General features: G+C 40.1%; 1 protein-coding gene across 14 annotated transcripts in view; it reads right to left on the bottom strand.

Annotated features, from left to right (window-relative positions):
- The window catches only part of LIMCH1 (LIM and calponin homology domains 1), a 397,989-nt gene that overhangs the window by 12,541 nt on the left and 370,808 nt on the right, over window positions 1–14,640 (bottom strand). Inside the window, exons 17-25 of one of the 14 annotated variants that reach the window (XM_058299328.2) lie at window positions 13,815–13,889; window positions 13,107–13,144; window positions 10,698–10,778; window positions 7,467–7,559; window positions 6,472–6,576; window positions 5,176–5,303; window positions 4,125–4,246; window positions 2,781–2,904; window positions 497–574 (exon numbers count right to left, since the gene is read on the bottom strand). In XM_058299328.2, coding sequence (XP_058155311.1) covers window positions 497–574; window positions 2,781–2,904; window positions 4,125–4,246; window positions 5,176–5,303; window positions 6,472–6,576; window positions 7,467–7,559; window positions 10,698–10,778; window positions 13,107–13,144; window positions 13,815–13,889 — 844 coding nt within the window. Of the gene's footprint in view, window positions 1–487; window positions 581–2,780; window positions 2,905–4,124; window positions 4,247–5,175; window positions 5,304–6,471; window positions 6,577–7,466; window positions 7,560–10,697; window positions 10,782–13,106; window positions 13,145–13,814; window positions 13,890–14,640 lie in introns of all 14 variants that reach the window. The other 13 variants (XM_058299319.2, XM_071216723.1, XM_071216727.1 and 10 more) reach the window with 13 other exon arrangements.

Genomic DNA, 14,640 nt, shown 5'->3' on the forward strand with positions numbered 1-14,640 from the left:
ATTAGATTGCAGGTTCCACACCATGTAATTAAAACCCTGTGGCCACAGCCATGCCAGCGTCACACACTTCACGTCCTTTGTGGAGGCAGATGGGGAATGTTTTCTTTGCTCCTGCCTATGTGTGTGTATAGGAAACGATGTGGTTGGACAGATCCCTCAAAATCATTTGGCAATAAAGTTGTGCCGGAGAGTGTAAACTATAATATAAACTATAGTCCACAGTTGGTGGCAGTGCTTCAATATGTGCTCGTCAATTGTAACAAATGTCCTGCACTAATGAAGGATGCTGCTAATGTGGGAAGTGTGGGAGGGGGAGGGGGCGCGGCATATGGGAATCCCCTATATTTTTAATATAACATTTATGTAATTGAAAACTTCTTTAAAAATTAAAAAAAATTTGAAAAAACATTTGGCATGTACTAATTGGGCTGAAATTATGCTGACAGGCTCTTGTTAAAGCAAAGCAGCCTCAGAAAGGCCTGCTGACCTCTTGTACCTGTTTGGTGACTGGCCAGGAGGGGTGGAGGGACAGGGGGACAAGTGCCCAGCCTGGAAGTTCTCTCGAGGGCTTGTCCTGTAACTCCAGAAAGGAACCAAAAATTACGACAAGTTCAGAGAGCCCAATCTGACACTCAAAAATAAAACCAAAAACACACACACAAACATTTTAGATGGGAAAAAACAATTCCTTGGCAACCAAATCAAAGACCATAGCATCTCCTATCGATAATTTTTTTTAAAAGGACAAAAACAGTAACTGTCTAGCAAGGCCTGTATATGCATTGGCCATATAAGATCAAAATCTCAAAACCAGGCTGGCTGACAGTGTTGAACAGCAAAGACAGAAGGTGTTTCTAATCTTCATTTTGCCAGATTCTCTGCTGAGGTAAAATTGTAGAGAAGCTTTTCGTGGAATTGTTCATCAGACTCTTTTTGCATGCTGAGTTCAATACAGAAATGAGAAAAAATAGGGCAAAAACGAATATTTTTTCTTATAAAACAGGTTATCATCACCACCACCAGCACTGTCATCATCACCATCTTCATCTACAACATATAGCACTTACTATTTGTCAGGCACAAAACCCTATGAGGTAGGTGCTATTAGCACCCCTATTTATAGATGAGGAAATTGAAGCAGAGAAAGATTAAGTAACTTGCTCAAGGTCATACACGGGCAAGGGGCAGAGTCAAAATTTAAATCTCGGCAGTCCAACTCCAAGTAGGGGATGATGGGTTAAATTATAATAAATGTTACATTTTTAAAAGTGATCACAAGGAATCCCTAGCTTAAATATGATCCTACTACGGAGGTGTGGGCCAAATATAACTCATTTTGAATTATTCTTTCGTTCAACCAGCCAAGTACCTTGGGTAAATTATTTAACTTCCCAAGTCTCAATCTCCTAATTATAAAATGGGTACAATACTGGTAACAGAGTGGTGAGAGTAGTACAATATTGGGAATGTGATTCTTCCCACTGAATTGTATGCTTAAAAGCGGTGGAGAAAAGGAATTTTATGTTGTATATAGGTTTCCACATTTTTAAAAAACCAGCAACTACAGAGACAATGGCAATTAAATGCAATACATGATCCTGGACTGGATCTAATAAAGGAGAAAAGGCCAAAAAGGACATTATTGGGACATACGTAAAAATTGAAATATGGACTGTAATCTTTATACCAATGTTAATGTTTTTGAACTTGATAAATATATTTAAGGTGGTTATAGAAGTGAATATCCTTCTTCTTAGGAAAAGTACTTGGAAGCATTATGTATTCCAGGAGCATGATGTATACAACTTACTCTCAAATGTTTAGAAAATGAATAGATACACAGACAGATGGACTGATTGATAGACTGATAAGAATAAATGTGCCAAAATGTTCAAATTAGTGGATCTGAGTACCTGGGGGGTGAGTTTTCGGTATGGGTTTTGTATTTTTTTTTTTTTTTTAAGAGTTATTGGGAATTAAACCTGGGACTTTGCAAATGGGAAGCAGGTGCTCAACCACAGAGCTAAATCCACTCCCTGGGTTTTGTACTTTTTTTTGCAACTGTCCTGTAAACTTGAAATTATTTCAAAATAAAAAGCCTAAGAGAAAATGGAAACAATAACAAAACTGACCTCACAGAGTTACTGGAGAGTTCAGTGGGTTAATGTGTATAAAAGTAAGAGAAGTCAAATATATGTAATATATGTAAATAGTCTGTATTTGTAATATACGTAAACTTCAATATACTGCCAGTTATATTGTAAATGTTTAAAAATCATAGGAACTATTATTATTGTTAAAAGAAATACAGTTCCTACAAAATTAGCAAATGGCCCAGGGTAGCTGCCCCAAAGAAGAATGTGAAAGTAAGAGGATAACTTTTTTTTCCCTTGAAATGACATTTGTTGATAGGCTCTGAAACAATTTAACTCACTTAAATAAATTACTAACACAATTTAACTCACTTAAATAAATTACTAACACAACAGATGTGCAGATCCTTACCAAAGTTTACATTTGTAGATTAAAAAATTACTTTTCCTCATATAAATTGATAAATTCAAGGTGAATATTTACTTGCCAGGAAGGTTGTCCCAGCCTTTCATAAATATTTATTATTTATGAGATTACATAAAGAGGAGGCCCAAAAATGCTGCTGACATTTTGCCATCTTTTATGTGACACTTTTTCAATAAATAAAAGTAAATAAAATCGAAGTATATATATATATGTATTTTTTTTAAAAAGGAACTCCACATCGATCTTATTTGGGTACTCACTTCCGCCTTTCACTTGGAGACTTGAGCTGATGGCTAATGCTTTTATCCAGCGGGAGGGTTTTTGGTTTCACATCTTCTGAAAGGTGCACTGGTAGGTTTGAAACCTGTTGATTCCAGGATGGATCTGAGGTCAAGGAAAGAGCGTAAACTTAGTCTCGAAGCAAGGGTAGTTGGGAACCAGGCACTTTGCCTCACTGATTTCAGGTGTAATGATAACATTTAAAAATACTGACTTCTTATTCAGTAAAGACAGAAGAGAGGGGTGGATACAATTGTAACTAGGAATACAGTTCCTAAAACTAGAGCAGTTCTTAAAATAAGTGGAAAGCAATGTTTTCCATGACCCATAGGTTATGCCAACTAAGGTGTGGTTTAAATGCATAGGCCACCTGGATGACATTCAGCCCACAGCCTATCTTTGTATAGGTACACACATAAATTTGGTTATGTATTCTAATCATTTCATGGAAATACACAATAGGCAATATGCCAAAAAAACACATGGCCAAATTCATTAACTACACTGTTAAAAAACATGTATTTGCTCAGTCAAATCTGCTTAACCATAAATATTTATCACTGTTGCCCTTTCATCCTCTTAGCTCTACCCTCTTCTTTATATAATCCTGTCTCTAGACTAAGCCAACAAGTATCTGCCAGGAGTAATTGCTCTCAAAGTTTCCTTAGTGGTAAAATACAAACAAAATTAAAAACCCAAACCCCACAATAATAAACATAAAATTCAAAAATCAAAGAAGAGTCAGAATACAGAAGCCTCTGGGCATTTGTGAATTTGACACTTGAAGTTTCAGGTATCTAGGAATGATCCTGAAGATCCAAGACATGTAGAATCTGATCATTTTGGCGAGGACTAAGTTTGGGTTTTGTTGTGTTGAGCCTGGTGTGTGGGAGATGCGGGTGGGAGTGGGAGTGGAATGGGAAGGAGAGCTGATGGCCACCTCACAACCACCCAGCAGCCACATTCAACCCAGCTTTGTGGATTTCTACTCCTCCACAAGCATTTATTTAAGGGGGAGCTTGTATTCTATGGTGGAATGAGAAAGTGTGACAAGGTTTCAAAATGTACTGCTTACGAAGGTCAAGGTTTTCTGGAAGGTCACCTTTTTAACAATTTTATGTTCCAATGCCTGCGGAGGCCTCACTGAGGCCCCATGATTTTCAGTAGTTTCTGGGCAATGGTGGCCTGAGAGCCCAGTTTCCTCACTGGGCTATAAGCCCAGGACCCTTAGAAAGAAGTTTGCAGCCAGCAGAGGTCATAGCTGTCTGGAGGATGCAGAAGTCTTACAGTAATTAACCTCTGGGGTTGATCTTTTCCATTCTTACCCTGAGATAGTTGTGGGTTCATCCCACAATGTGGAGCCCCAGCTTCTGTATCCAGCTGATGGACCTGATGGATTCCTTTTGATATGGGGTTCTCAGGAGGAGCGAGGGCCCCTTGGGTTAGGCTGTGAAAAGAAATGAGCACCGTTAAAGTCTTTCTGACCAGTATCTTTCATTTAAAAAAACTGGAAAGTCTCTTTAAACATGCTAAGGGGAAATGGATGGGCTAACTCCAGGGCCCTGCAGTCTCTGGACATGGACCGTGAGTTCCTATAGCCTACAAGTCACCCAGCTGATGTGCACAGAATTCTCAGAGCAAAGCCCCACCAGAAGAGCTCAGCTCCCAATCAACTTTGCAAAATGGCCAGTCTTTGAAAATGCCACTGACAGCCTTTTGTGTCTTCAGCTTCCTCTGGGGATGCCGTGTGTGTATGTATGCATGTGTGTGCATGCTAACTTGCCAACACCTATCTGGTAACTCAGCAACCCAGAGTCACAAAGAACATGCTGGTGGCACAGCACTCTCAGCTGCTTGGGCTTTCTGTGGGTCCCTTCTAGGTTAGGCCTGAGGTGGCACCCATCAATTCAATACAGTCCATAGTCACCATCAAAATCTGCTCCAGGCTGAGTGTTCTAGGGGTTCTAGGGGTTCTTGTAGCTCAAGGGGATACTAAGGGCTGCACTAAAGTTCAGGTCGACAGTAAAACCACAGCAGGGCCCCAGGGCCTCATTTCAATCTTGCTTCCCTCCAGACACACTCACTATATTTCAGGTGGATGATATTTAGGTTTGACCACATGCTCCCTTGATAACTGATACTAGCTCTCCTTATTTAAAAAAGGTTTCTTCTACTTAAAAATAAGCCTCTGTATATTCAATATCATAAGGACAACTTCAGAGCTATTAGATTGTGTCTAAGGAATATGCAGTGTATTACTGGAATGATAATTTCAAAGACAAATATTATTTGCATTAGCAATGGGTATCCTTCCTGGGAGTGAATGGCAGAGCCTGGCACTGCACGTCTTGCAGACAAGCTGCTCCACGTTCATACCTCCTCTTTTCTTCCAAAAGATCATTTTCCCTATTCTTAAGCAATAAGTCATTGTCATCTCCCTGGAATGATATCTTCTGTCTTCTCTCTTGTCCTTCCTCTTGATGGTTTTCCAAGTTCATCTTATTCTAGAGAGGAAAACAAGGAGAATCTTGAGTATAATTTCTAAACACACTGGACCACCCTTCTTTCTGGTCATGGGATACTTGAAGCATTTTTCAATAATGTTGTCTACAGTTTAAAAGCATTTATCACAATAAAGATTTTTTTAAAGCAGTTAATTGTCATTAGTCATTCAAATTAACTGAATAGTAATAGATTTCCAACTACTGTACTAAATGTACAATCTGATTTCTCTCAAACATTATAAAATTGAATTTGCTAGAAAGCCCCCTTTAAAAATAAAAGGCCACAGAACTCCTCATTTTGGAACAAATGGCTTTCTAGCATTTAGATCGTATTTTAAATTCAGATTAAGACTTCTGTCCATGACCTCTATGACCCTGTTTGGGGACGGGGAGGTACATCAGCCTTTCTAGGCTCTTTCTGTCTGAGACACATTTAAATTTCTTGTTGTATTTTAGGTGTGGGACTAAAAGCAACTTTCATGGAGGCTGGTGGGAGCCTACTGGCATCAGGTCCACTGCTACCATCCAATGGCCAGGAGCACACGACAGCAGAGGAAATGTCTGCAGAATGAATGAACATGCTGGGAGTTGAGCAGTGAGATGGGCATATTCCAGCACGTGGCTCTGTTCATTAGATTCTTGCCAGTCAGGTGTGGAGAGACTTTGGTTGCTAGCCTGTGGGGACAGATCCTGCCTGGGCAATGACTTGACTGCTTTCCAGGAAATGACTCTAGGGTTTGGTCACAGCAGTGACTGTACAATGGGGTACAATGGCATGTAGTAGCCGGCATCGGTCTAGAACAGTGAGTTTCAGATTTAAACTATTGAGTCTGTGGGGAAACTTGTCCTGTAGTTTGGTATTTCTATTTAGGTTTATTTATTTCACAAAGGTTTTTTTTGTTTGTTTATTTTTTTGTTTTTTGAGGTACCGGAGGCAGGGGATAGAACCCGGGACGTCATATGTGAGAAGCCAGGGCTTAGCCACTGAGGCACATCCACGTCCCTGAGTTGGTTTTTCGCCTGTTTTGTTTGTTGCTTGTTTTAATTTTTTCAGGAGGCACTGAAAAAATAAGGAACTGAACCTGAGACCACCCATGTGGGAGGTGGGCGCTCATCAGCCCAAGCCACACCTGTTCCCCACAAATTGCTTTCTAATCCATAATCTCACCACTGTCCCACTGCCTTCAGTGATGGAGGAGGATGTCGACAGCTGGTCTGCAGAACTTGAAGAAAGAGTAAATGGAACAACAGTGTCTTCAATTATCTTGCGCTCCTAAAGGGCAAGACAGGAATTAGTGAAAGGGCAAAAATGAAACTCACATTTGTCCAGGGAGAAATTTCATTAAGAAACTTTAAAAAATACTTCAGGATATGTGCACACAAGGAGGGCATTAAGAAAAGAAATTCTCACTTTCCTAATGCATGCAAATCACAGAATGCTCTATAGGCAATGATTTAGAAATTAGCATTTAATTTAGAAAACAAAAACCTCTGCAAATTAATTAGTTAGTGTGATCCAAGAAGCCTAATTAGAAACGCTATTAGGGATCTGATTATCCACAAAAATCGTTGAAGATAAAATTGACAACAATGTTATTCATAAAACAAATTTTAGATGATACACTACATGAAACATAGCCTCTTTCAGATTCTCTAATGTATCTGGTTTGTTCATCTAAAAAATGAAAGAAAACAAAAATATCCATCCCTCCTTAATCTCTGGCATGTAACACAGTGAATGCAGAGGTAAGGAGACTTTCATTTAGCCTTAATATCAAAATTATCCTCAGAAAGTTAATTCACTACCATCAAACATGCTTGCCACAAACAAACACATAAACAAACAAAGAAACAGATTGGTTTATGTCATCTCTCTAAGATAATCAAGATTTGGATTCTAACTGCAGAACAGATACACCCAGGTACACACTGAAAAACAGTTTCCCTCTACCCTGGCTCAATACACCCTTGCCACAAACCAAATCTGGGGGAACTGTGATCTCTTAGAGCTAAGACTTTTCAAAAAATGATTAATGGGGATCTGCTGTGAGGGGAAAGCCAGGCGTGGTTCCATGCATTCACAAGTCACAGACCGAAAAAGTGTTGAATAGATTTCGAGGAGTTGGGACTACAAAGTCAAATTTCTTCTTGGGTATTTCCTACCTCCTCATAGTATCTGCGTTCTTCCTCTTCCACCTCCTTTTGGGCCTTTTCCCACTCTTCTTTCAGTTTGTCCTGCTCCTTCTGGTATCTCTCCTGTTATGGAATTTCCATAGATTGTTCTCAGCTGACCAGTGCATGCATCATTAGGCTCTCCCCCCTCTAAACCGCCACATACAATATGTTGCAAGAGCATCTTCTTGTTGCAACGTTCTGAATCTAACAGATGCATGCAGTAAAAGGGGGATACTATTTTGTGGCACTCAAGCATTTTAGGAACATTAAAAAATCCAGTGAAAAGCAATGTGCTTTATTTTGCTGTTGGTATTTTGTAGAATTGTTCCTCAGATATACGAGCAAAAATTTGCTTGGGCCACAACTTATGGAAAGAGAAAGGTGGAAGGACTGAAAGACTAAAATCTTTCTTAACTTGAGTTGTGTTCAAGAAGGGAAGCTGGGAAACGGACTTGGCCCAGTGGTTAGGGCATCTGTCTATCACATGCGAGGTCCGCGATTCAAACCTCGGGCCTCCTTGACCCATGTGGAGCTGGCCCATGCGCAGTGCTGATGCGCGCAAGGAGTGCCCTGCCACGCAGGGGTGACCCCCGCATAGGGGAGCCCCACGCGCAAGGAGTGCGCCCCGTAAGGAGAGCTGCCCAGCGCCAAAGAAAGTACAGCCTGCCCAGGAATGGCGCCGCCCACACTTCCCATGCCGCTGACGACAACAGAAGCGGACAAAGAAACAAGACTCAGCAAATAGACACAGAGAACAGACAACTGGGGGCGGGGGGGGGGGGGGGGTGTTAAATAAATAAATTAAAAAAAAAGAAGGGAAGCTAAACTAATCATTTGTTTCTACAGGGTCCTTCAGAGATGACTTTTGACATTCTGCTAATAGAAATAAATTGCTGTCAAAAGAGTTTAATAAAAGGTGGAAAACCTTGTAATCTTATGAGGGAGACACTGCAGAAAGATCCAAGGTGGACAAGATGATAATTAGCTGAGTAACTGAATTATTCTTTGCTTATAACCATTCTACCAAAATGGAATCTTCTTAGCTTCTGAAGTAGTAATGTCTGAATTAAGAGGAGCTTTTAAACAGCCCATTAGAATGCTTCAATATCGGAACTGCCATTCTTATTTTCAGAAACGAGGTGACACTAGTCACCACTTCCAGGGAAAATATAAAATACTCTGAACATGGATAGCTTTGAAAAATGTGAGTGGAATACCTGACAGCTGCCTAAAAGAAATGAATAAATGGAGATTATAATTAATACTTAAATTAGGAACTGACACCCCTGGAGGACTTGGGAATGGCATTCTTAGCATGAGAGAGAGAAAGGAATCACTGAAATGTGTCACACACAATCAAATATTTTAGGCTGGTTACTGTCAATCGTCTCTCTGAGGCTAAAACAAGTCTGTGCTTCTATCTTCATTAGAAAGGCCCAGGGATTTATTCCAGTTATAACCTGGATGTCATTATCTTAGGAGCAAAAGGGCTTCATTGGATTTGTCTGAGACCTGGTGTTCTTGTTAAAGCGCTGGCAAAACTGCTGCTGTGCAACCATGGGAGGCTCTTTAACTCCAGGGAAAAATTTACCAAGACCAGATCTGGTGCAATTAGGTCTTATTAGAGAGGGACTTCAGGGGCATTTCAGAAAAGAGGAAACAGACCTTGAAATGGCACAAAAGCTGGTAAAAGAAGCAAGGCTTCTCAGGTTTATGGGTTCAAGGAGCTCATATTACATACCCTCCTTCACCAAGAGAAGGAACTGATAAAGGGACTGAAAGACGAGGTATGTCTGGTAGACACACACACACACACACACACACACACACACACACACCCTTCTTTCCCCCACAAACACCTTGGCTCCAAAGCCCACAACCCATGATGCCACACTACGTAACGACTCAGTGGGACAGGAGCAGTACACAAGCCTGGTGCAAGCATCTGTAACACGGTCTCCCTTCCGCGTGTAATAGACAGAGCACCATGATGGGATGCACTTGCCTGCCTTCTTTATTCTGTGGAATTTCAAGCCCTTGGCTGTGATTTCCATGAGAATATCAGATGGCCAGGGCTGGTGCCAGGTCTCCCAGCAGACCAAGTCCTAGCAGCTCTGGGGCCGGTTCTTACAAACATTCTGGAATTGAAGGCCTAACCCTCTGAATTTTCAAATATACCAAACTGGCAGAGCAAATAATCACGCTACAATCGATTATCTAAAAATCCTCTTGTCCCCAGGAAATTTAGCCAGAAAGATTAGAATAGAAAAATAAGAAAGGAAAAAAAAAAGTAAAAAACTTGCACTAAGCATTGCTTTCTACGCAGCAGTAAAAACTCACCAAAACTGACGAGATTTAACAGTTTTGCCCTTTTGATAGTTCTGGTAAAATCATACTATTGGGAGTACAGAGGAAAGAGCATGGCTTCTAAAGTCATCCAGACTTGGATTTGAATATAGGCCTAATACCTGTTAGTGGTGTGACGTTGGGCAATTAATTAAACTTCTATGAGCGTTTGTTTCTTCAACAGCAAACGGGGGCTAATAAGACATACTTTGAAGGATTGTTTGAGATTTAAGTGAGATGAAATATATCAAATACCAACCACAGTTCTGGCAAATCCTAAGTACTCAACATAGGCTAGTTTCTAAGGTTATCAAGTTACTTTAGAAGCTATTAATTTGCAAAATTGCCAAGAAATAAGTATGAGTCTGACAAATTTACTCCCAGAATTTTCTAGAATTTCATAAGAATATTAGCAGCTTTTACTCAAAGATGGAGCAGACATTTCTGCTTGAGAAACTTTATTTCACATGTATGTATCCAATAGCCTTTTTTTTCCTTCTTTATTTTTTTTAAATGTTACATTAAAAAAATATGAGGTCTTGATAAGCCATCTTCACAGCTGCTTGTACTGGAATTTGACTGGCGATTAGGAGGGAAGGTATGGGTAGGCTGGCCCTGAGTCACCACTTGGAGATTTTAAAAAATGTTAGTATGAATATTTTCTCTTTGTGTTCATTAGTATAGCCTCTGGCAGAAGGAATCAGACACTGGACATTCTGGCTCATGGACATAAAATGGACTAACTTAGATACATCAACTTCTAAAAAGAATCTGATTCCATCTACTTCCTGCGCTATAAATCTATTTCATGCAACAGAAAATATGAGCGCATGATCTTTAAAAAAGAAAGAAAGGCAACAAACCCAGTCCTACCTGGAGCAAGCGCTCCTGCTCCTGCTGCCATTTCTCCTGCCGTCTGCGCTCCTCCTCTGGGTCCCAGGCCCACAATTTAAACTGCTTAGAAAAAGAGACCCATGATCAGAATTGAGCCTGCACTCCGAGGACAGGCCAGAAGCAGTGAAGACCACCAGCCTACAGCCCAGCACCCGGATGGATGTGCCAAAGCACATGCGCTCACATATTCAAAGACCCACTGTGGTTGGCTGAAACCTTTTTTGGGTGCTCTTCTAAGATGCTCTTATGATTCAGTGGACCTGTATGGAGCTAATGCAAACATGGAGTAATGGATCACTGACATGAGAAGGTTTTTACTTTGTTTCTCTTGGGTATGATTTCTTAAATGCTTTCATGCTCCTGAGCATAAGATGCTCATTCTGCATACTGATCCTGGGTCCCCTATGCCAAGCAAACAGCACTGACTATTTCAGCAGAACTGCATAGATAATCCAGCATTCTGTACAAAGTGGTGTTGAAAGGACTATAAGGCAAATCTTTTATACTGATATTGCTTTCCCACATCAGGTTTCCCTGAAGGATGTTCTTAAACTCACCAACACATACCAGTTCTGCCTTAGACTCAGGCCCTACATATCACAAACATTCAGATACAAAGTTCATGCTTTTTTTAAAATTAGGTTTTTATGAGGTTGGTAACCAATCTAGTGAAAGGGACTCATGGGAAAGGCCTGCCAGAACCCAAACAGGTGCCCAGGCCTCACAATATGAGACAGAGAGGGTGAGAAACCAGTGAGAAGAGGGACGGCTGTGTATAAACTTGGCTGCCCTAACTGCCATGGGACTAGGCAGATCAGCTTCTCCAATAACAGCTTGCTCCGTCCTCTCTGCTCCGATGGGGTACTTTTAGGAGTCACTTGGAACTTCCTGAGAATCCCGAGTGGGATGAAACGAGTCAGGCAGAAGTGTGCAAACTGCCTCCTTTGGTTCCCTGGGAAACTGGACAGGGTCAGACCGAGGCTGAGGCCCACCTTCCACCCTGCCCTGCCCCAGTGCCTCCAGCCTACCTCGCAGGTGGGAGAGCAGCTGGGCCAGTCTGGGATGAACAGGGGCCCTGGGTGTGAATGTGTTTTAGGAGATGAGGGTCATGTGACTTAAAACTTTAAAATATTTTGACATATGGACTGTTGGGCTCAATTTGTACTCCAGCTATGGTTCTTGCAAATGGTAGGGACAGCTGTGATGCCCACAAAATAGTCACTGAGCAAAGGTGGGGAAATAAGTTAGGGAAATGCACGTCCTATATCTCACTCTTGGGGTTCATGCTGCATATTAGCATGTTGAAGGAGTAGCCAAGTTGGGGGAACTATTAAATCCAATTTTTTTGGATAACCTAGAAATTAATTCTATGGAGCCAAGATGGGAAATTCTATTGGAATTTAATGGCCTCTTCCTAGGACTTGGAAGTAGTTTTAAAATTCAGAACCTCTCTCTCACGAGCATGCCCTTCTCTGACATTTGAAAGCTAGTCACATAGGGAGACAAGTGGGGAAAATTCATAGTAGGAAAATTAAAAAAAAACAATTAGGCATTATTTAATTTTCAGATTTCACTAGGCGGGAATGTTAAGAATATGTCAAGTAAGGAGAAGGCAAATAAGAGGAGGCATTGTACATAACTTCTCTGAAGTTATGTGACGTCTTCAGGATCAGAGTCAGTAAATCTGGAATCCTGAATCAAGATTGAGTCAAAGATGCAACAGTGCTTATGTGGGTGCACCCAGACAGCTCAGGAGAAATGCTGCAGTTGGAAATCTCCAAATCTGATGGGGATTTCAGAGGGTGAACAAAAAGGACAGACCCAGCATTGGAGATACCCAGTTCAGAGGAGTCAGATCTACAGACAGTGCCCAGATATAATTCAGCAGCAAAGAATTTCTACAGCTCAGTGTCCTGACGCTTGAACAAATGCCTTAATTTTTAGAATAAAAAAATTGAAACCAAATGTAACAATTCATACTATTCAAGATATTGATTATGAAAAGGGGTGCCAAAAGAGAGCTTGGATCTCCCAAAGAGTGTCCAGACTGGCCCATTCTGCCAGCAATATGCTATGTTGAAGTACTGCCCTCATTTGAAAAAATGATTTTGAATGCCTATAGAGGTTCTATATTGTAATACTATCACATTCATTTTTTTAATTGCTTCTTTTAGATTTTTACTTTACTGAATCACTTACATTTTGTTTCCAGGTGCACATGATAATCCATGTCTCCTGACAGCATTATATATGTGATTCCTCATTATTCTTTTAAAATCAATTGTTTGGAGCCCATTTTTGATTGAATCTTCTTAAGGCAAATCAAGTACCTTGTTAATTAAAATTACATTGACTTCATGAGCTTATTCCACAAAACGAGTTACTTACAGGTGTAGTTACAGGGGACTTTTCACTGCTTGGAGAATCTGTTGCACAGAAAGGAAAATAAAGATCACAATGTGAATAGTGTCTAATTGATTTTCTTTTTGACCCCGTTAGTGGAGTATGGTTCTTATCTCAGCTTCAAATCAAAAAAATTTTTTAAGCTAAGAGCATTAGAAAATCATGATAACACAGACCCTGAAGCAGTTTGTACCCACCACCAAAAGAAGTTTATCAGCCATGTAATATGCTTGCTCACATCAACTACCACCAGTTCTAGGCTACTGGAAGCAAAAACTATTCCTAGTAGTGCTGTGTTTAATGCATCTTGCACTGTGGCTTGGTTGACCAGTTCCCTCAGTATCTGATATCATTTAGGGAGTAAAGAGAGTGACACAGTTAACAATAGCACATTATCAGTTCCTGGTAAATGCTTCTGACTTTTTTTTTTTTTTTTTAAAGAAGGGATGATTAAAGAAAGAGGTGAATAATATAATCTCAGAAGCAAAATAAAGTCTATTAAATTTCCTCCTTCTGCCCCAATTTTAATATAATTGGTGCTGTTATCAAAGAACTAGCTCTTTGCCAACTGTGTGTCAGAAACAAGCATTTTTCTCTGAAAGCAGAAATGGAAACAAGTACCAGACATCATTGGTTGCCTCCAGCACAGATTTTGTGCACAAACGGAAAACAGTTACCCAGTATGCTGTTTACCTGACTGGGAGAAAAACTGGGAACGTCGCCAAGAGTTCTGAACTCTAAGCGGAATGCTGGCAGTGCCAGGTGGCTCTGGATCAGATGGCAGAATAGAACAAACAGAAAACCATGAGAATGGGGGTGAGACTTGAATAGAACACTCCCAAGTACGAAAGGTGGTTGTGTTGCAGTCAATACAAGAATTGAGAGTGACAGAATCTAAAGTACAAATATCTCAATAAACCACAGATGAAACATGAAGACAAGGACAAATGACAATAGAAATGTGACAGTTTATGCCACTGTGTGTCTTCCTTATTGTTAAGTAAAAATTGTACTGAACTCACATTTAATTGCAATATTGTTAAAATGTTTAATCTCAAAATAACAGAATGATATGCTATGTAAGAGGAAAATGCAGTTTATACTGTTTCTGGAAAATACTAGAGAAGTATAAAAGACACTAGAGATGAGTGGCTCAATTACTAACTTATACACATTATACTTTATAAAGATCAAATACAGAAGTTCGCAGCAGACATTATTTTTAAAAAAAGATGAGTCCCTCTGAAACTGATGGCATTAAACATGTACTTCAGAAGCTCACAGCAAACATTTACATCCCTTAAACTACATGCTGTGATATTCTGTCATCATTCTCAATGCAAACAAAGGCATCTATTGTTAAAATATTCACATATTTTACTGAAATACCAATTCAACATATCTTTCTACTATTGGGAGATAGTTGAGAAAAGGACATCTGTGACCTTTAAAAGTATTTTTCATGAATGTGTTCCGAGTATTTAAAACGGTATTTATGCATGTTCGTGTGTTTAAATAA

The sequence above is a fragment of the Dasypus novemcinctus genome, chromosome 1 (genome assembly GCF_030445035.2).
Source record: "Dasypus novemcinctus isolate mDasNov1 chromosome 1, mDasNov1.1.hap2, whole genome shotgun sequence".
Lineage (NCBI taxonomy): Eukaryota > Metazoa > Chordata > Mammalia > Cingulata > Dasypodidae > Dasypus > Dasypus novemcinctus.